Here is a 23,062-nt window from a genome sequence, read left to right as displayed (position 1 = left end):
GAGAACCCATTTTCCCCACATGAATCATCAGTTGGTCCTTGGGCCTGAAACTCAGCAAACATGATGCTCTGCAGGCCCCTGCTATCAGCTGATCTTTGGGGCCTCACAGTGCTACATATGGAGCTATGCAAGGCCCCCCAAGAGCTGCTTGTTGGGGTTTCCATAGTTTCATGAACACAGCTTTGCAAGCCTGAACTATCAAAACATCATCAGCACTTGTAAAGAACTTTGCGCGGGGTTTTGTAGGTTCTCCTGAAATGTTCTTCAGTCCAGCCACTCTGTATCCGTCCTACATGGAGAAGATAAACTCAGAGAACCTGGGTCTCATTTGTAGGCAGATGAGGACCAGCGGGTAACAAATGTCATTCAATTGTTTTGAAGCCCCACTTGAAATGTGACAACTTCACATTGTGAAGCCAGATGGATGTGTACAGACATTTTTATCTACAGGTGGATGATGACGGAAAGGATTAAAAATGCAACCTCTTAATTGTCCATAATGTTCTGCCATGTTATACAGGCTTTTGCAGCTACATTCTGAGATCAGCAGCCTTTCTTGATTACATATAAATAAATACAATACAGCTTTTACCTAAATATATAAAGTATAGCCTTGGCAGAAGTTACGTGTTTCACACAGATGATGTGTCCCCATGAAGGTATATACCTTTAGCACCCTATGAATGGAAGATCAGTGCATTGGCAAGATAACAAAGTGACAGAACAACTTCATGGAGTTAAAAATTGGTCTCAGCTTTATTTGCTACAGATGTAGGTTGGAGGCTATTCCTAAGAATGAAAAGGATAAGAGTTGAGAAATACAAGGAATTACTTTTTCTGCTTTTCATTCAATAAATGCCAGCAAACACTGCAATAATTAAAAACATTAATGAAAGTTGATTCCTATTTGCTCCTCAGAATTAAGTGGTCTTTGCTGTTCAAGTCAGGTCTGAGAAGAATTATATATAATTTGGGGGGAAAGATACAACCCAGCAAACCTGCGCTGGAGGCCAAGATGCAAAAGACCTCCACAGCCACCATCTGCTTTCCTTTGGTGCTCAGATAAGAGGGAACAAAGGACAGCCAAACGCTGCAGAACACCAACATGCTGAAGGTGATGAACTTGGCTTCGTTGAAACTGTCCGGCAACCTCTTGGCCAGGAAAGCCATAGTGAAGCTGACCATGGCCAGGAATCCCAGATAACCCAGGACAGAATAAAACATCGCGACAGAACCTTCGTTGCATTCCACAATGATTTCCTCCAGCAGAGAGTTCATGTCCACATCTGGGAATGGAGGAGCCGTACAGAGCCAAGCAGCACAAATGCTGGTTTGAATGGAGCAGCAAGCAAGAAGCACAGAGTTTGTGAGAGATTTCCCCACCCATTTCCTCATCCTGGATCCTGGTTTGGTGGCCATGAAAGCCAGAACCACCATGATGGTTTTGGCCAAGACACAAGACACAGCAATGGAGAAGATGATGCCAAAAGCAGCTTGTCGTAAAGAGCAGCTCACTGGGTGAGGCTGGCCAATGAACAGCAAGGAGCAGAGGAAGCAGAGCAAGAGGGAAGTGAGCAGAGTGTAGGTGAGGTCCCGGTTGTTGGCTTTGACAATGGGAGTGTCCCCATTCCTAGAGAAGACGCCAAGTATCAAAGCTGTGACCAGAGAAAAGACCAGAGCTAAGGAAGCTAAAACGAACCCTAAAGGTTCTGCGTAGGAAAGAAAATGTTGGCGTTTGAAGATGCATTGATCTCTGTCCTTGTTTGGAAATTGGTCATCTTCGCATTGGAAACAATAATCCACATCTGAAAAAATCAAATGAGTAATATATGAGTTCCAACAAATAAGTTGGGGAAAGTATCAAAGATAAGTGGATATTAAAAACTGTTTGGACAATCTCCAGCCACTATGCATAATCCACAATAGGCTCTACGTTTCGATGGGCCTAAAGTGCATGGATTTTTCATCTACTCTGTCCTTCATCTGGAGTTAGTGATCAGAAACATTGGCTCTGAGTTGGTCAGAACACTTAGTGGTACAATGTTCAAAATAGTAATAGTAATAGTAATAGTAATAGTAATAGTAATAGTAATCCTACCTGTTTGATTTGAAATCATCATATGTGGACATGAAGCACAATCATAGCAACAAAATGGCAATCCCTCCTTCTTTTTCCTGCTGTAGCCTGGCTGGCAGCGATCATTACACAAGGCAAGGGGCAGCACCTAGCCATAAAAAGAGGAGAAAATGTAGCTCTCTTGTGCCTTGTAAACAACACAATTTTAACCAAAGAGAACAGCTGAATGATTAACATTATTCTAGAAAGGCGTGTGGTATAAATAAACAAACTGTAATGTAAATATTGGGAGTGAATGAGAAGGGATGTTGAATTTTAAAGATGGAGGATGGAGAGAGGACAGAGAAGACAACAGACTTTGAAATACAGGGAGTTGACAAAGAAGGTAAAATAGGAAGCATATACATTATTAGGCTCAGAGAAGCACCACAAGACATTAAATCTTTCAAAACAAATGGGTAACGTAGCCTCCCCTTGTCTTCTGAGATGTAAATCTCACTTGGGTCAGTATAATTTACTCCTACAATACCGCATTTTAAAAAATCCAATGGTCCCACCTGATTAAAAGCTCTGTGCCATGTGATGGCTTCCTCATCCATGCTGAAGTCTACGTTTTGTGAGTCTTGTGGAACTATCTTTCCTACTTTCACTCGGGAGAAGGTTTGGTTTGGAAAAGTAACCCAGTTAATAATATCAAATCCACCTGCTAATTCCCCCTTCTCATCAAAGGACACTATGTCACCAGCACTGTTGTTGAAGGAGATACTCCTCAAGAACGAGTGCAGCTAGACAGAAGAAAACACAGGCAAAGTTTATAAAAGGAGAGCTTTTATGGATTTTAGAAACAAGAAGTATCCATCAATATATTTCATACAATGGAAAGTAGTCCAAAACTGTGCAGTCTGCAACATTTGGAGCACCTAAGTATTTCTAGCAAGTACAGCTGGCCTGCCACTTGCGTGAGGGTTCAGCTCTGGGGTTCGTGTGCAAAGGCCAAATGGTGCCATGTCAGGAAGCCCTGGAACTGCCCCTCCTGCAAGGTGGAAGAAGGGGGCAAAGAAATGGGGGGCAGCTCATGGTGGGGTTTCCCTGATCTCCATTTCTTTGTTTACTTTTCCCCACCAACGTAAAGTGACCGTAACATGCACTTCCAATACAATCAATGAATATCACTGGGAGCGAGTTAAAAAACTGTCCAGGTAATTACATTTGAAAATAGCCCTATATGTTCCTCTTTAGTGCAGAAACAAATGCAGGTTCTAGAAAAAAGTTGGTGTTGCTGGACAGAATGGGTGGGCAGTCATGGGTAGAAACTAACCTTAGTATTTTCAAACAAATTCTTAATTTTTCACAATTCTCCTTTCTCTTGATCAACTTTGCAAAGGTTTATTCTGAATAGAAAATCTTACCTTCCAAGGTTGCAGTTTTGGAGGATCGAGCCCATCTCTGCCTGCCATCATTCTGCGTTTTAACCTGGATGAGTGCATCTGGTGTAAAGTATGTGCAATGGCATAAACCGCATTATAGATACTGTAACTTTGGCCAGTCATGGTCATTTCAAAAATATGCCCAGGAAGGCTCTCCAGACTCTCGTGGCCAGTGCAGGTCTTTGTGTTTTCATTGCTCTCATTAGAAGCAGAAAATAAACAGTTGAATGCCTGTTGCCAAAAAGCCTGGAGGAACCCATCTCCATGTGGAGAGTTGGGGTTCAGGGTCTGAAGGAATTCTTTAAATCCCTGGACTTTCTCTGTGTGAATTGCAAAAGACAAGGCACCATCAAAGACTTGTATGTCATAATACCTTTGCATTGTTTCTGAAGAGAAAGCCCACTGGGCTGTCAAAATCCACACGGTGCCTGTAGACTTCTCTGCAATATCTTCAGCTAATGAAAAGAAATATTGCATCCATTTCACAACTGTAATGGTCTGAGGTTCTGCACACAGAACCAAAATGTTGACTTCTGAGGCCATCAGGAAAGAGGACTTGGCCCGAACGCGTTCCAAGAAACTGAAATTATCTAGACCCTGAGATAAGGACGGTAGTTTTTCACTGAAAGCTGTACAGACTCCATGCTGGGAAAGCATTGGCACTAAGGTTTGCATAAAGGTCTCTCCATTTTCATCATCGGATGCCACAATTCCTACCCATGTCCACTGGAAATGTAGAAGTAGCCTGACAATCCCTGCATATTGATATTTCTCATTGGGCACAGTTCGGTAGAATGTCTGGGGCTGCAACTCTGGGCTTCTCACTGGAGCTAATACGCAGTAAGCAATCTGGAGGAAGAAATCAACCCCACAAGAATTGGAGAATTCTATCATACGGTTACAAATAAAGGCATCAAGTTTTCCTATACTTTGCGGTGATGTACACCACTAAAATAATTCAAGATCTGGACGTATACCTACTTGTTTTGTTACTTGGGAAGAAAGAAGTACAGCTCAACGGAACTGTGGAGGGATTGTCAGTTCATAAGCTTTTTTGTCCTTGGACATCATTGTCCATGTTTGAAAAAGAAAACGTTCTGACATCCTTTGCCTGGTCCTGGCACAAAGAGTCCTTGAGAAAGAGTACTTTGCAGAATGCTGCTTTTATTCTTAAAAAGTCTTCTCCAACCATGCCTGACAGCTCTATACATATCAAACGCAACCAGCTTTCTACCAACCCACACCACACACAATCAATGACCACTCTATACATACAGGCATATGTAGGGAAAAGGTTGCATGAGTCATGAAGACTTTGCCAATTCATTGAATGCTGCTGACTCATACCGACTGGGTTCCTTTTATATTAAAGAAACAGCGGCCAATTTTAGGCCATGACAATCATGGTATATTTCATGAGTGGAAAACCTGTGGCTCTCCATAACTTCCTGGACTCCTTGACCATTCAGCAAAAGTGGTGGGGCCAGTGGACAAAATCAGGACAAGCTACTCCCTTGCTTAGTTGGAACCATTCTGATGAGACACAACTAGGGATAGGAGAGGAATTGAGTTCAATGAACATCTTAATAATTTAAAAAAAAAAAACCCCACCTGATTCACAATTCCTGAAACAATTGGTGAGCCAAAATGCAGCTGTCCTCTGACATTTGTACTTGTACTAAAATGACACTGGTCACAAAAGTGAATACATTAGTGAAAATGAAATCAAAAAATACATTAGGAAAAACAGCTGGGAAATCTGTGGGTTAGCCAGAACTGCTTAGGAGGAGCAGGGTTTCTCTGATCTCTTGCAGCTGGCCTTGGGCAGCTTCCTGGGAGCAGGAGGACGACTCCTGCTGCTGCATCTGCCCAGTTCCAACCTCCCTGCTGCTTCCCAGTGACACAGGGGAGACAAAGTCTGGCAAGCACCAAAGCCCCTCTCCTCCAGCCACTAGTGCATAGCTCCCCCAGATGTTGTTTTTTTAAAAGATATTTATTTTGGTTTTATAGTTTTATATAATAAAACAGATATTACAATCAAACAAAACAAAAAAGAAATACAATAAAAAACAACATAATCCAACAAAGCTAAAAAGCACAATAAAAAAACATATGACAGAAAAAATAAGAAAGAACAGAAAGTAAAGAAAAGTTAGTTTTTGAATTCTTATCTTTATAACCCTCTTTCCTGACTTCCTCACGTCTCCCTTTCCTGCATTCCCCTTTACACAATCAAATTTAGCAGCTCCTTACCCTCTTTCAAATCTTAATCAATATTATACATTTCAACCTATCATGTCTTGGATTTTCCCTTTCTTTTTAAATACATTTTTACATGTTCTTCATAACTTAATCCCTTATATCATTTTGTTTAATTTCGACATGATATTATTCTGGCCTTTACACCCTTTTCTTTTAAAACATTCTTGCATTTTTCTTTTTACCATGTCACTAATGCCATGTTATCTTTATATCCAACATCATTTAACATTCAAACATTTTACAATGTTTTTGTAAGTATTCTTTGAACTTCTTCCATTCCTCTTCCACCGACTCTTCTCCCAGGTCTCGGATTCTGCCAGTCATTTCTGCCAATTCCATATAGTCCATCACTTGCATCCTCCATTCTTCCAGGGTGGGCAAATCTTGTGTCTTCCAATACTTTGCGATGAGTATTCTTGCTGCAGTTGTTGCATACATAAAGAATGTTCTATCTTTCTTTGGCACCAATTGGCCGACAATGCCCAAAAGGAAGGCCTCTGGTTTCTTAGGAAAGGTAAACTTAAATACCTTTTTTAGTTCATTATAGATCATTTCCCAGAAGGCCTTAACCCTTGGGCATGTCCACCAAAGGTGAAAGAATGTTCCCTCAGTTTCTTTACATTTCCAGCATTTGTTATCAGGCAGGTGATAAATTTTTGCAAGCTTGACTGGGGTCATGTACCACCTATAGATCATTTTCATAATATTTTCTCTTAAGGCATTACATGCCGTAAACTTCATATCAGTGGTCCACAACTTTTCCCAGTCAGCAAACATAATGTTATGACCAATGTCCTGTGCCCATTTAATCATAGCTGATTTGACTGTTTCATCCTGAGTATTCCATTTTAGCAGCAAGTTGTACATTCTCGAATGTATCTTAGTTTTAGGTTCTAACAATTCTGTTTCTAATTTCGATTTTTCCACCTGGAAGCCTATTTTTTTATCCAAGTTAAAGGCCTCTCTAATTTGATAATAGTGTAACTAATCTCGCACTTTATCTTTTAGTTTCTCAAAACTCTGCAATCTCAATGTGTCTCGATCTTGTTCTAGTATCTCCCAATATTTCGGCCATTTGGCCTCCATATTGAGTTTTTTCAAAGCCTTAGCCTCCATAGGTGATAACCACCTTGGGGTCTTGTTTTCCAATAGGTCTTTATATCTTGTCCAGACATTAAACACAGCTTTCCTGACCTCAATCTCAAATTATTTTCCCTAGATTTTAGTTCAATCATAGACAGATATGCCTGGTGTTCGCCAATCTGTTTGCGCATAGGTTTAATTTCCTCTTGCACGGCCTCTACTTTCTGTTTGGCCTCCTCAGCTGTTTGACGGTTTACTGTAGTGGCTTCCAATAACTTCCCAATAGATTCTGCATTTGACTTAACTTGCTGAGTCAAATTGTTGACACTAGCTGTGATTTGGTCAAGTTTAGATGATTGGTCCGCCACTTGCTTACTTAGGCCATCTAATTTTTCAAAAATTTTATCTAGCACTGTAGTAAAGTCTCCTCCTGTGGCCATTCCTTCAGGCCTTGTTTGTTCTAAATCTTCCTCTTGTGCCACAGGAATAGCAGGAACAGATGACCTGCGCAGCTGTGAGATTATGCTAGTCTGTTGTGTTTTGGCTTTGCTTAATCTTGTCCTCCCTCTCATTCCACTGCTGTCTATGCGTCAAGGTCAGTCACACGGTTTGCAGTTCCCATGGAAATCCCCAAGTCCAAAGATGGAAAAATACCCCCAGTCTTTACACCACTTCAATCTTCCACTAGAGGGACACAATGTTTTTCTCAAAAGTCACAATTTATACAGTCTCGAATTTGCAAAATGTCCCTTGAAATTTATAACAGTTGCAAATGTCCAGCAGACCTAACAGATCCTCTACTTTGCAGAGTTAATCAGAGAAAGTTACAATGTCTCCAAAAAGCGCGAGTTGCAGTTTGACAGTTCCTGCAGCCTGACAGCTCTAGTAGCCTGGCAGCCCGATCTCCAGGGGTTCAGTAAATTAAAATATTTATAAATCCACACAAGAAGAGGGAAAGCCAAATTCTTCCTCTTCCACCTTAAAATAAGGTGAGGTTCTATGTCTGATGTTCAGATAGCAATCTTTTAAAGCGTAGTTCTAGGCAAAAGCAAATTAATCGTCGTTGCTTTAAACTTTAAACAGAGCCGGGAGACGGACTTCCTGGTTGCATCTCCCGTTTCAGTGTCCAAATTAAACTTGTTTTTTAAGGATACAAATTTCTTAAGCTTCACCTACTCACGGTGGTCGTTTCTTAGCCAAATTGTCCCAGAAAAAAGGTCAGTGCTCACCGGCAGCAGCTTTGCGGCTTCACTCCAGGGAAAGAGCGATCGACTCTCAGCACCGCGCCAACCCCGTCACCTTCCGGAGCCCCTTACGGGGTTCCTATCCAGTTTCGGGGGTCACTAAAGGTGCCCGCTGAGTCCCACGGCCACAGGCTTCTGCTGCCTGTGGTTTTCCGACGTGGGTCTCCACTTCGCCGTAGCGGACGACCCATTTCCACGGAGCTCCCTCTTCGCGGTTAGAAGAGGGCAGCCATTGCCGTTTGCGCTGCCTCCGGAAGTCCACTCCCCCAGATAATTATTGTACCCGAGGCAAAAGAGCTTCACAGCCCCCACATTTACTATACCTGTGGAATCTTGTAGACGCCTAAGACAGTAGCCATGTGGAGGGAGATGTCAGAGTCAAGTCCCCCAATAAAAGCTACCTTACTTTTCTTCGTCTCACATATGAAGTTGGGGACAATCCTTTCTGTGATGGACAGAAGTTTCAGGGTGTTCTGATAAGTCATCCTTGCATTTAAGTAGCTATCATAGATGTGAAACCCAAAGGTCATATTCGGTACGATATTAGGGTTCCCGTTTATTTCTTTGACAGCAAACGCCAGGGAGAGAATATTCTGGTAGTACTTCAGTGTGTCACTAATAAAAGAGTTATACAGTGGTACCTTGAGTTACAGATGCTTCAGGTTACAGACTCCCCTACCCCTGAAATAGTAACGCAAGTTAAGAACTTTGCTTCATGACGAGAACAGAAATCATGTGGTGGCGCGCAGCGGCAGGCCCCATTAGCTAACGTGGTACCTCAGGTTAAGAACAGTTAAAGGTTAAGAACGGACTTACAGAAAGAATTAAGTTCTTAACCCGAGGCACCACTGTACTACGTGTCAGAGGTATTCTCTTCCTCTCCCTCTTAAGCACATTGGTAACTTTCTGGCTCTCTCTGGCAAATCCCCAAAGATTAAATAAAACAAATAAGCTAACAAACAAACTATATATCCATTGTTTGTCTCGACAGTTGCTAGTTGACCCCATGGACAATATTCAGTCAGCTTTAAGAATATTGCATCTAAAAAGCATTTAATTTTGTGCAGAGCATTCATATCCTGAAACTCACATATGTAAATTAATCTCTGATCTGCAGGTGTACCACTGGTGCCTAAAATTATGGATCTTCACAGGCGGCTAAAGCAAACCGCCATTCCTCCTATGTTAATTTTGCAAAGGGGGACCTGTTTGCCACATCCTTCTCTTAACTCCTTATTTCCTTTCAGGAGCCAACGGACACTCACTGGAAGAGAAGTTCCCAAGTCTGGAATTCTGACTGGTGCCTCTCAGATAGTAAGTGTTTGGTGTAGGTGGGGGGTAGAGACCAGAGCACATCAGATGGAACAAATTCTATTCTTTCATAGTAACTGAGTTTCCCTCCTTCCCTCCTTCAAATAAAATTGTGGCTGTACAAAAAAATACTGTAGCCAATGTTAGTCATACTCTTAGAAGGCCCATTAGGATTAATAGATCAGACTAAATTAGGTTTATTAATTTCAGTGAGTCTACTCTGCAAATAACTCAGTATTGATACTTCTTTTTTTTTTACTCAATAGGGTTTACATTGTATAGCAGAGACTATAATCCAAATTCTATGTTATTCATATGTCACATTCATCTGTGACTGTCAGATTAAATTATAGTGATCATGAATATGAAGATAAAGCTTTGCTTCAAGGGAAAACCAGACGTTAATGGTGTGAAAGAAAACACAGAGGGAGAATGAGGATGAAGTTGGGAGAAAGTGGTGAGAGCCATGGGATCATGTGATGAGAAAGCAGAACAGGCAGAAAACAGAAACCTCATGAAGCAGAATAAAGCAACAAAGAAGAAGATACCAAGATCACAATGTAAAAAGAAGAAAATATATGTTTCACATCCCTCCTTGATAAAAGTCACATGGAAACGTGTTCTGAGGGTACCACTGTATGTTTGGTGTAATTGTAGCATTCATGAGCTCACCAAGTGTACACTATGAAGGATAGAGTTTTTTCCTTACAGAAGTTCATCTGTAAGCTTTGTGTTTGGGTGCTCATGGAAATCCATTTCTTCAAATAAAAAGCCAAAATAGGTAACAATTCCTCCAATGATTAGGTCCCCTCTCTGATAATTCTGGTATGGAAGCTGGAAAGGCTCCATCATGGTGCATCTAGCAGAGTGTTCCTTGCTCTCAGTTGGAGGCAACTGTAGCCACAGGAAGAGAAGAATCTGCAGCAGAAATGTTCCTACCATCTTGGGGCCAACAGGGATGCCGAAAGTCAGATTTCTAACTCATCCTCCATAAACTGCATTACAAGAACTCTCATTGAATGACTCTGGATTATTTTGATAAAGAGAAAATGCCAATGATCTAATTCATGAAAATCTGCATGTTCAGAATTTCTCATGTGGGCGCTGATTGACACAGGATTTATTTTATATACACTTTCACACACTGACATTGATTTTGTTCATGGCCTGAAAAAGTGTACAGGGGATTTGGGAAGATGAATGATAAATCCCAGCAATTTGAGATAATTACTAGTTCCAAAGTTATCTCCTTAGAGCATTGAGCTCTGTGACTTTTAGTAAGATCAAAATAATGATGCATATTTGTTATTGAGTAGTTCTCTCATAATTGCGAGTGCCACAGGCAAGCAAGCAGTCCAGCTGCAAACTCTTGATCTAAAGCGAACTTCCTATTTTCCCCAACACTCTTCCTCAATCACACCTGCACCATTTTCCCCAAGTGTACATGTGTCACCAATGAAGACATGATTTTCAGGATTTTGTACCACAGGGGTGTTTCCTTGTGTACCAGTTAAGGGGAGAAAACAAATAGGTAAAATAACGCAGGATCCAGATGCAGGTGCAATAAAGAGTATGACATTTCCTTACAGAAAAGTCTAGCTTAGTGCTGTGGACATATTGTATCTTTATTTCAGTAAGGCTTTGGACAAAGTCTCCCCCTCCCCACCCAATCTTCAGAGTGGAATGAGGGAACTGTTAGGTGGATTTGTAGATGGTTGACGAATGGATCCCATTTTGTTGCAATCCAGGTAATGTGCCAAGACAGTTGTGCTCAAAGACATTGCCACAGAATCAGTACTGATCCTCATCAGCGGCAGTGATAGAAATAATTAAGCAATTCACCGCTGCCCTAATTGTGTCCTCACACTTTCTCCCAAAGGAATTCTTGGAGCTGCTCCAGATCTTTTTTATCATTTACTCCCAGATTTCTAATTACATACATGTGAATGAAATAGCAATAACAGACACCAAAAATTACGAACATGATTCAGACTTCTGGATTATTTAAAACTGTCTTCTTATTAGCTGCTCCCTGCTGTTCAGCTCAGGCCTCAGTAAAATAACATAGCATTTGGGGATAAAGATGCAGCCCAGTAACCCACAACTGGAGGCCAAGATGGAGAAGATCTCCACAGCCACCATGTATTTACCCTTGGTGCTCAAGTAGGTTGGAACAAAGGAGAGCCACACACTGCAAAAGACCAACATGCTGAAGGTGATGAATTTGGCTTCATTGAAACTGTCAGGCAACTTTCTAGCTAGGAAAGCCACCGTGAAGCTGACTATGGCCAGCAAACCCATGAATCCCAGGACACAATAAAACATGACAGTGGAACCTTCATTACATTCTAGAATTATTTCTTCAGTCATTGAGTGCATGTCAACATCTGGGAATGGGGGAGAGGTTGCCAGCCACACAGTACAAATTGTCACTTGCATAAGGGAGCAGGAAAGAACAATTGGGGTGCCCAATCGCTTCCCTACCCACTTCCTCATTTGGGACCCTGGCTTGGTGGCCATGAAAGCTAGAACCACAATGGCAGTTTTGGCCAAGATGCAAGAAATTGCCACTGAGAAGATCAAGCCAAAAGCAGTTTGTCGAAGGAGGCAGGTGACTTCCTCAGGCTGGCCAATGAAGAGCAGAGCACAAAGGAAGGAGAGCAGGAGGAAAAGGAGGAGAATATAAGTGAGGTTGCGGTTGTTGGCTTTAACTATGGGAGTATCTCTGTGCTTTGTGAATATTTGAAGCACCAAAGCTGTGATGCAGGAAAAGAAGAGGGCAAACGTGGCCAAACTGATCCCCAACGGTTCTCCATAAGACAAGAATGTTTTGTCTTTGGGGAGGCAGCCATTCTGTTCATTGTTTGCATATTGATCTCCAGGGCATTCTGAACAGTCGTCCATGTCTGAAAAAGAAAAAGAAATAAACTTCTTATTTTTTAAAAAGTTATTCTGTCCCCAGTTTGTCACAATGCACCTAAGAGATACCAGAATGTATATTTGCTACTTCCATACAGTTTTCCCACTAGAGAAAGGAGCTTCTGATGCACAGGTAAAATTAAAGCGTGTGATGCATTCCTTACCCTCCTTGTTTGAGATCTTCCCTTCTGGACACGGAAGGCAATCATAGCAGCAGAATGGCTTTCCTTCCTTCTTGTTCTTTCTATAACCTACATGACAATTCTCATTACACAGAGAAGTGGGTTGTGCCTGTTCATAAATGAAAGAAGGAAATCGTTTGGGACGAGGATGAGATGAAAGAAGGAAATCATTTGGGACGAGGATGAGATGGTGGGACAGTGTTCTCAAAGCTACCAGCATGAGTTTGACCAAACTGTGGGAGGCAGTGAAAGACAGGAGTGCCTGGCGTGCTCTGGTCCATGGGTTCACGAAGAGTCGGACATGACTAAACGACTAAACAACAAAAATCTTATCAAATTAGAAAATGTTCAGGTGAAAGCTTTTTGGGTCACAATCTCATGAAATTTCTCATTTTTCTTTGACTGACAGTTGCAATAGAAATTATTGAAATTCTGCCCCGTCGAGGTAGTCTAACCACTGTTCCTTTAACTTGGAACTTGCAAACTATGCTTCCAATGGTTTCTCTGGCAACATTCAGTGCATTTGTTTTCTTTTTGTATACTTGTATTTTTTTTGTGAAGGGCGATGATCTCTTGTCTTACCTTCTTGGACCATTCTACTGGCTTAGAAAGATGGCTAACATACAGCAACATTTGGCATTCAGCAAACCCCTTGCGATTTCAGGTATTTCATGTGTTAGATAGAGCTAGAAATAAGATAGCTTTCCTTTTATCAGTGCTGCAGCCTGATATTTCCTTCACAGATCAAGTCTGATAATTCTGATAATTGATGATTCAATGTGTTGCAATGAGACAGTTTTGAGACACTGAGCAAAAACTAGAGAAAACCTGAACGGATTCTTACCTGGTTGAACCAGTTGGGCCACATGATACCATCATCATGAATGGTTAACCTCTTTTCTGGGGGAGCTTGTGGGTCCATTGTTCCAACTTTGACTCTCAGAAATGACTGATTTGGGAATGTGACCCAATTTATTATATCAAATCCAGCTACTAATTCCCCATTTTGGTCAAAGGAAACTTTCTCCCCAACACTATTATTAAATGAAACTCTTTCCAGAAAGTGGTGGATCTAAGATTGAAGAGGGGAAAAGCAATTAATGAAGATGCCAAATATAATTAAATATAAGTAATATTTGTACAAATAGAGTGCTTATCTTTAGCGTTTAAGAGGTATAGTTCATGGTCTCTAAAAGATGTATCTTAGTGTCTTTCTCTCTGTGTTTTTAATGAGTTTCTTCTTCAAAAATGGATGGAGCTAAAAGGGAAAAAGGAATTAATGAGCAGTGCTGCTTTCTAGAAAAAGAGGTGCTGGAACTCACCACAAACACCTCCCTTGTTCCCTTGGAATAGCAATGGTGCCCCCCTGAGAGGGGAGAGAACAGAGTTCCAGGGAGTTCTGGCTGAAAAAAGCCCTGCTCATGAGCATATACAAAAGAGCAACATTGTGGAACACAATATTCATTTTAAATGTTTTGTGAAGGATACTTTTAATCGTAGCAGTGTTTATTGTGGTGGTAAGATGTGGTTCTTTTAAGAATTACAGTAAGTCTTGGCCCAAATTTCATAGAAATTAGACCACAAATATTAGACAGCATGTTCCTTCAGATAGGAGGATAAGCTGTGTAGATAAGCTGCTCATCACTTTCCAGGGATACAGGGCTGCCTTTGTACAAATAGTGATAGTTTGTTATCCTGTACCTAGCAATCTATAGCCACATTTTGCTATTCCAAGGACAAGTGAACCCACTTTAAAGTGATGGCAGAATTTCATCCATTATGTTATCCTAACCATTAGTGGATAGTCATTTCCTCCCCGACAGGAAAGAGGAAAGCCAGTGCCCCCACATCATAGCGGAGTCCTAGCCGCGTCATACCCGCCAACCAATCCAGTCAGCCCGGGGGGGGGGCGTGACTTGCTGCATTGAAGTGGCCGCGTGGCTCGGGATCACCTTCTTGGTTTCAGGCCTTCATTGTGGCCTTAATTCGCCCATTAATCTAAAACACTGGTGTCCATGTGTTTCATTATTCAACAACTGGGGTAGGGTTCAGGGCATTGACATGCAATGAGTTTCCCCTACTGAAACTCTATTCCAAGGACAACTGAACCCACTTTATGTGATGATAGCATTTTAATGATGGCAGCATTTCATCCATTATGTTATCCTAACCATTAGTGCATAGTCATTTCCTCCCCGAGAGAAAAGAGGAATGGATTTCACTTACTGACAGAGGTATTCAAGAAAAGTCCCCCTTTTAGCTCAGCTCCAGAGTTGATTACAGACATCTGTATTAACTGGAAGACGACTTTACCTGCCACGGCTGTTGATCTGTAAGTTCCCATTTTGCTTCACCTGCCATTGCTCTGCAATTTAATTTGGTGGACTGCATGGTGTGCAAAGCATGTGCCAAAATATAGATTGCATTGTAGATGCTGTAGCTGTGGGCTGTCATGCTCATTTCAAAAACAGACCCAGGAAGGCTCTCAATATTCTCCTCCCCAGTACAGAGTTTGTCATCTTTCTTCTCTGAAGCAGAATCATGAAAACCACAATTAAATGCCTCTTCCCAGAAAACCCTGAGAAAGCCATCTTCTTTTTCCAAGGTAGGGTTTCTCATCTGAATAAATTTCTGGAATCCTGGAAGATCCTTAGAGTGAACTGCAAAGGATAGAGCCCCATGGAGGAATGTGATGTCCCAACCTCTTTGAAAGGGAAATGAAGTGAAATCCATCTGGGCTGTCATAATCCAGACTTTTGTCTTTCCTTGTACTAGCACGTCATTTGTATCTGCAAGTCTGGGTAGCGTTCTAATTACTATAATTGTTTGAATTTCACCATGCACAACTACAACATTGGCAGTACTTCCCACAATAATGTTCATGGTTTTCAAACCTTCTTCCACCATTTCATCAAACTCACCAGAAGAGGTATCCTTAGGGAAACTTTCTATATAATCAAAGCAGATACCCTTCTTGGCAAACATAGGGAGAACATTTTGTACAAATCTCTCTCCAGTGTCACCATGGAGAAAAAGCACACCAATCCACACCCAACGAAAATGCAGCAGTAACTGGAGGATCCCCTCGTATTGCTGAGTCCCATCTGGGAATATCCAGTGGGTGAAAAGGGCTTGAATGTCATTATTTGTCACTGGAGAAAAGCCATAGAGGAGCTAAAGAGCATTAGTGTTAAAATCAAGGGAGGAAAGGTGATAACAAATACTGATATCAAAACACCATTTAGACTCGAAAGCAGATTTCAACATATTAACCAGGGGGATTTAGCTTTTTGTTTATTTCTGATAATTTAGAATCTGCTGTTTGGGGAAATACTTGGATATTAATGTCTTTCCATCAAATGGAATAATTTTGCAGTTATGTTTATGGTAGAATTTGCTGTATCTAAAGGAGGTTACAGGAAAGAACAGGTAAATAAATGCTTGTTCATAGAAAACCCTGATAAAGCTTTCTCATCGGAATAAATTCCTAATAATGATTCCTTAACAGCAAAGGATAGAGAACCGTGGAGGAAAGCTATTTCCCACCACCTTTGCATAGGTTATGATATGAAATCCACCTGGACTGTTCTATTCCAAACTTTTGCCTTGGTTTGTATTGGTGCATCATCTGTTTCTGCAATATTGGGCATCATTCTCATTATCATAATGTTGTGATTTCCAACATTCACACTACTCCTAGGAGCTGAGGCAGTTTCATCCACACCAATGTATTTTTTGAGGGGGCTGAGCCCCCTCAATATTCAAGGGGCATCCAGCTCTTCATGGCATCACACACATGAAGTCATTATGTCATGCTGCACTGCACATGGGCCGCCTCAATCCTCTTTAGAAGATGGCACCTCTGCAGGATCCCATCTGCTTGGGTCTCCTTCCAGTCAGGAAGGGAGAGATCTTCTAGAAAGAGAAGACACCCAAACCCGTTAAGAGGGCTGGGTGATCCCCTGGGGCTGTTGTGCTAATTGGGGAACCTCAGGAGTGGGATTGATAGAAGGTGGGGAAACTGACAGAAATACTACCTTGTATAAGAACCAAAGTCTGAAACTGTAACACCTAATTAGGTTTAAGAAACTGAAGTAATGAAACTGGAAATGAGCTGATTGTTTACCAGTTGTAACATCAAGCTGAAAATAAGTAACTGCCATTTTAAATAAGCTGTACGTTCACTACCTTGTTTTGAAGCCCGTAAAATCCACTAAATTGAATATTAATAAGTTAACTGTTTCCTGAAAGAACTTTATCTCCTGATACATCTTTTGTCTTACCAACTTTATTCTGCAAAATAAATCTTTCTTATTTGTTCAACTTCTGCCTGAAGTTGACCTTTACCTCACACACGCTAGATAACCCATGGTTTTACAGAGTTTAACAGAGGGGGATCTGCTTCAAAAGGATTCACTTATTTCTGTTATTTTGGAATGTGAAAGTTATCTTGGGAAATATATAAGTGATTTTTCAGCAGGCATAGCAAACATACAGTTGTGCTACCACAGGCAGCAGACGTTTTGTTACACTCCTGCACAGGAGTAAAGTGTCCAATGAGGAATTCTTCCTGCTGATTTTTTAAGGATGTGTGAAACTGAAGCAGACATATTTCCCACAACCTGCATTTCTGGTTGAAAAATACCAACCTATACCCACTATTTGCCATTCCCTTGATATATTGTTCCTCAAGACTATATGGAATTGGCTGAGATGACTGGCAGAATCCGGGCCCAAGGAGAAGAGTCGGTGGAAGAAGATTGGAAAAAATTTAAAGTATATCTTCAAAAATATTGTAAAATTAAGGACTGTTAGAAAGATGTTGGAAAAAGAAAATTAGGCGGTTTTGGTAGAAATGATATAAAGGATTAAGTAAAAATGAGTTGATGAAATTGACGAAAGAGAGGACGTTAAATTATAATATATTAAATTAAATTACTTAAATAAAGATAAGGTTGGAAGGATTTGCTGAAATAATGATTTGAACTAGAATACAAAATTGGGAGGTGTGAGGAGGTCAAGGAAATAAGGAAAGGAAGAAAGTTATGTAAAGGTTTAATCTGTTCTTTTTCTTTTTTAAGTGAATGTATTTTTATATTTTTTTTCTGTTGCTGTTGTATTTTTTTTTTTTGTATTTTGTATTGTTCTTTTTTCTTTTTGTAACTTTTAAACTCCGAATAAATATTATTTAAAAATAAAAAAATAAAAAAGATATATTGTTCCTCAAGATGGTGGGTCACAAAAACATTCAATTGCCAGCTGGGAACCCAATGAGTCTTAGTCAGAGACAACTGTAAATGGCTTTCATTATGATCCATGTTCCATGCAAACCTCTTACTCTTGGCATCTTGTACATAGACAGGATGGTTGACATGTGGAGACATAAATCAGGTTTTGGCCCCCCAATCACAGCCTTTGGAGTCTCCTGAACATCACACTTGTAGTTGGGGATGAGTCTTTCTAGGCTAGAGAGAAGTTCCATGGAGGCTTGGTAGGTCCAGCTTGCACTGAAATGGCTGTTATAGATGTGGAAACCCAGAGAGATATTGGGCAAGATTTCAGGATTTTCATTTATCTCTTTCACAGCAAATGCCAAAGCCAGGATATGCTGGTAGAGTTGTGTCACTGGCCTGCATGGAGAGCAACATAGTGCATAACAATTCACATTCACAAGCATAGAAAGTGTATGGATATATTGAAACACAAACCTGTATGTTTTGCTATGCTGAACATCTAACTCCTGCTACGTCATAGGTGGCCTGGCCCTGATTGCTACTAGTTTTTTTCTACGGAAGAGGAGGACAAAGTCTGGTTACCAAAAACTTATAATAAATTCACCTCTAATCTGAATGAATTACCACTTGGCTTTGATTAAAATCAAATATTAAATAAGAAATCCTTCGCTCACCATGGTAAATGAGCGGAAAGCCTTATCAAAGTGAATGGGGATGTTACTTTTTATGCTGCCTTGCAAACTTTTTTAAAAAACCCTGAACACTGGTATGAGCCTACCATATAACAAGAAAAGGGTTATCACACACTGCAGTTGTGAGTTTGAATTATGAGATTTGCCCCCATGTCTCATAAACACCAGAATTACATGGGGGGGGGAGGGTGGTAGTGTTCATCATACACTAGTGGCCAATATTGTGAAAACATTTTGGAAAGTATGTATCTTTGTAGAAGATTACGAAAAGCTTGGCCCATCACTCAAGATCCCAAAAACCAAAGTGCTGCACCAAAAAGCACAAAACAACCCTTCTGCAGTGCCACAAATCCAACACAATGGTGTAACGTTGGAAAGTGTTGATAACTTCTCCTATCTAGGCAGTTATCTTTTCTCAAGGGCCGACATTGATGCCAAAATCCAGCATCGCTTGAGCTTTGAAAAAATGCACTTTCTCCTGCAGGGTGTTTGAGGACTGGAACATTTGCAGGGCAACCAAAATGCTTGTTTACAAAGCTATCGTACTACCAACCTTACTGTATGCTTGTGAAACATGGAGGACTTATAAACGCCATCTCCAACTCCTTGAAAGATTCCCTCAAGGGTGTCTCTTGAAATTTTTACACATCACTTGGGAAGACACACAAACTAATGCCAATGTACAGGAAGAGGAAAAGATCACCAGTGTTGAAGTAATGATTCTTCAACATCAACTTCATTGGACTGGTCATGCTGTTTGGATGCCTGACTATTGTCTTCTGAAGCAACGACTCTATTCCCAACTCAAGAATGGAAAGCGTAATCCTGGTATTCCAATTGGAGAACAGCTTTTAAGAAAGGTGCCATGGACTTTGAAGACACTCAAACTCAGGTTGAAAGGGAGAAACACACTAAGAGGAAGGCATGTTTAGCAAACCCTCACCGTGATCAACTCTGGTCCGGAAATCTCAGTCCTCACTGAGAAAGGCCATGAGAATACAGAATTGAACTCCACAGTCACATACGGACTCACTGTTATGGAAGACAATCTTACTCAGCTACGAGTGATCACCAAAGGAAGCAAATAGCCAAATAAAAGAAGTTATGCACACAAAACCATGATAAAGGGTATTTCATAATTTTTCACCATTGATGTTAGTGTAAAAACTTTTTGCTGCAATTGCAGCTCTGCAGTGACATCCCATGGAGTAAAGTAAAGATTTTAATTCACCAGGCGTTTTAATGTGAAACCAAGATTGTATGACTGTTTCTAAAATATGTGCTTTATTCCTTGGTTGCTTCTGACTAAAAAGTTTATTCAATCAGCTCCAGATATTCTGTTGGATTCAGGTCAGGGCTATTCAACACAGTTTGTGGCATTATATTCTGCATTAGATTATCTTTCTAATGATATACTGCAGAAGTTCATTCTAATTTAATACTTTTCTTATGAGCCATCAAACCTTAGAAATACAGCTTTCCCTAAAGTTTGCCACAATTTTGACGACTAGGGTAATGAGCATCACCTTCATCATATGTCAAATGCAGAAATATATTCATTACAGATATACAATACAGCTTTTAAAACACACACACACACACACACACACACTTCCTTACATAATGTCATCGAAGAGTTCAGGTGTAGGAGGTTCATCGAAGGCTATGCTTGAAGTTATATGGATTTGAGACATAATACCAGCAATAACAACATCTCCAGACTGGAAATATTTGTGAAGAATAGGAAGAGGGTCACGGATGGAACACGGAGCAACAGCAGCCTCATCTGGAGGAAGCAGCACTGATGCCAACATCATGGAAAGTACCATCCTGCACAGAGTATTGTAGGAGCAAGAGGAAACTTGCACATAGTCTGAATTAGCAGCACAAATACCAAGATTGCAAATATTACCATGTTGCAGGGAATTTTTTAGGCGACAATTCATCTCTTTGCACATTGTCATCTGAGTGATACTGAGCAGCAAAGTCTCACCGGGATGGTTACAAAAGCCAGATTTTTGCGGGGAAAAGAATGAGTGATCAGTCTGACAGAGCCCTTGGTGTAAGGCCAAGCTCTGAATATCACAGGAGATATAAATAGTATCTGCAACTCTTGATTCATAGTTTTCATGCAGCTACTGGAACTCCCCAGAGAATCAACGGAATGATTGTGATTACTTTGATAATTACAGCAGACTTAATCAGCTTCTCAGTGATTTTTATTGGGGGGGGGGAGCATGTTTATCACATCACAGCCAAAGTCTCAGCTGGTCTTCCTTAGCAGGGAGAGCAATAAGGGTTTATGGAGACTCAGCAAAAAAGAGAAAAAAGGTTACCCAGAAAACTACTTAAGATGAGCGTATATAATAAAGAATAAATGCTTTACAGCCGATTCTTCAAAGAGGTAAAAAAACCCCTTTGCATAATCTTTAAATCAAGTACGTTATCCATTTTATCAACAAAAAATTGCATTACATTAATGAACACCATATGGACAGACCATAATTTTCAGTTGAGAGCCAGTGAGATGTAGTGGTTAGAGTGTTTGACTAGGACATGGGAGACCCAATTTATTACAGTGGTACCTCGGGTTACAAACACTTCGGGTTACAGATTCCGTTAACCTGGAACTAGTACCTCGGGTTAAGAACTTTGCCCCAGGATGAGAACAGAAATCGTGCAGTGGCATCGTGGTAGTAGCGGGAAGCCCTATTAGCTAAAGTGGCACCTCAGATTAAGAAGAGTTTCAGGTTAAGAACGGACTTCCGGAATGAATTAAGTTCATAACCAGAGGTACCGTTGTATATCCAATCCAGCTACTAATTCCCCATTTGTATCTGTCCTACGTGGAGAAGATAAATTCAGAGAATCTGGGATGAGTACTAACGGGTAATAAATGCCATCCAAGTGTTTTGAAGTCCCACTTGGAAATGTGGCAACTTCACATTGTGAAGCCAGATGGATGTGTATCCATACATGTATATACATGTGTAGCCATTGTCCATAATGTCCTGCTATGTTGTAGAGGCTTTTGCAGCTACATTGTGAGATCAGCAGCCTTGATTAAAAGGTAAAGGTAAAGGGACCCCTGACCATTAGGTCCAGTCGTGGCCGACTCTGGGGTTGTGGCGCTTACTGGTACAGCTTCCAGGTCATGTGGCCAGCATGACTAAGACACTTCTGGCGAACCAGAGCAGCCCACGGAAATGCCATTTATCTTCCCGCCAGAGTGGTACCTATTTATCTACTTGCACTTTGACGTCCTTTCGAACTGCTAGGTTGGCAGGAGCTGGGACCGAGGAACGGGAGCTCACCCCATCGAGGGGATTTGAACCGCTGACCTTCTGATCTGCAAGCCCTAGGCTCTGTGGTTTAACCCACCTAAATGTATAAAGTGTAGCCTTGGCAGAAGTTACGTGTTTCACACTGATGATGTCTCCCCATGAAGGGATATACCTTTAGCACCCTATGAATGAAAGATCAGTGTATTGACAGAACAACTTTATGGAGTTAAAAATTGGTCTCAGCTTTATTGATTACAGATGTAGGTTGGAGGCTATTACTAGGAATGAAAAAGGTTAAAAGGATAAGAGTTGAGAAATACAAGGAATTGCTTTCTCTGGTTTTCATCCAATAAATGGCAGCAAACAATGCAAAAATTAAAAGCATCAACACAAGGTGATTCCTATTTGCTCCTCAGAATTAAGTGGTCTTTGCTGTTCAAGTCGGGCCTGAGAAGAATTATATATAATTTGGGGGCAAAGATTTTGTTGTTGTTGTTTCGTCGTTTAGTCGTGTCCAACTCTTCGTGACCCCATGGACCAGAGAACGCCAGGCACTCCTGTCCTCCACTGCCTCCCGCAGCTTGGTCAGACTCATGCTGATAACCTCGAAAACACTATCCAACCATCTCGTCCTCTGTCGCCCCCTTCTCCTTGTGCCCTCCATCTTTCCCAACATCAGGGTCTTCTCCAGGGAGTCTTCTCTTCTCATGAGGTGGCCAAAGTACTGGAGCCTCAGCTTCACAATCTGTCCTTCCAGTGAGCACTCAGGGCTGATTTCCTTCAGAATGGAGAGGTTTGATCTTCTTGCAGTCCATGGGACTCTCAAGAGTCTCCTCCAGCACCATAATTCAAAAGCATCAATTCTTCGGCGATCAGCCTTCTTTATGGTCCAGCTCTCACTTCCATACATCACTACTGGGAAAACCATAGCTTTAACTATACGGACCTTTGTTGGCAAGGTGATGTCTCTACTTCTCAAGATGCTGTCTAGGCCTGTCATTGCCCTTCTCCCAAGAAGCAGGCGTCTTTTAATTTCGTGGCCTGCGCTGGAGGCCAAGATGCAAAAGACCTCCACAGCCACCATCTGCTTTCCTTTGGTGCTCAGATAAGAGGGAACAAAGGACAGCCAAACGCTGCAGAACACCAACATGCTGAAGGTGATGAACTTGGCTTCGTTGAAACTGTCCGGCAACCTCTTGGCCAGGAAAGCCATAGTGAAGCTGACCATGGCCAGGAATCCCAGATAACCCAGGACAGAATAAAACATCACGACAGAACCTTCGTTGCATTCCACAATGATTTCCTCCAGCAGAGAGTTCATGTCCACATCTGGGAATGGAGGAGCCG

The 23,062-nt window shown here is 41.2% G+C and overlaps 2 protein-coding genes and 2 long non-coding RNA genes across 4 annotated transcripts in view; 1 reads left to right on the top strand and 3 right to left on the bottom strand.

Annotated features, from left to right (window-relative positions):
* LOC307205071 overlaps positions 1 to 23,062 on the bottom strand; it is a 280,556-nt gene that overhangs the window by 190,621 nt on the left and 66,873 nt on the right. The window lies entirely within an intron of this gene.
* On the bottom strand, positions 836 to 4,398 carry LOC307205208 (vomeronasal type-2 receptor 26-like; the record flags this gene model as incomplete). Its single annotated transcript, XM_079957407.1, has 3 exons — positions 836 to 1,842; positions 2,635 to 2,862; positions 3,487 to 4,398. 3 exons carry the CDS (start codon positions 4,396 to 4,398, stop codon positions 904 to 906), a joined length of 2,079 nt encoding a protein of 692 aa, XP_079813533.1. The 3' UTR covers positions 836 to 903.
* The window catches only part of LOC307205073, a 448,154-nt gene continuing 431,532 nt past the window's right edge, over positions 6,441 to 23,062 (top strand). Inside the window, exon 1 of the long non-coding RNA XR_013833828.1 lies at positions 6,441 to 6,592. This is a non-coding gene — a long non-coding RNA (uncharacterized lncRNA). The remainder of the gene's footprint in view (positions 6,593 to 23,062) is intronic.
* LOC307205207 (vomeronasal type-2 receptor 26-like) lies at positions 11,409 to 13,468 on the bottom strand (the record flags this gene model as incomplete). The annotated part of the gene is made up of 3 exons (XM_079957406.1): positions 13,350 to 13,468; positions 12,488 to 12,614; positions 11,409 to 12,310 (listed from the first exon to the last, which is right to left on the bottom strand). Exons 1-3 carry the CDS (start codon positions 13,425 to 13,427, stop codon positions 11,409 to 11,411), a joined length of 1,107 nt encoding a protein of 368 aa, XP_079813532.1. The 5' UTR covers positions 13,428 to 13,468.

Source organism: Podarcis cretensis (genome assembly GCF_951804945.1).
Source record: "Podarcis cretensis genome assembly, chromosome: 16".
Taxonomy (NCBI): domain Eukaryota; kingdom Metazoa; phylum Chordata; class Lepidosauria; order Squamata; family Lacertidae; genus Podarcis; species Podarcis cretensis.
The sequence above is the reverse complement of the archived record's forward strand: the minus strand, read 5'-3'. Positions and strand labels throughout refer to the sequence as shown.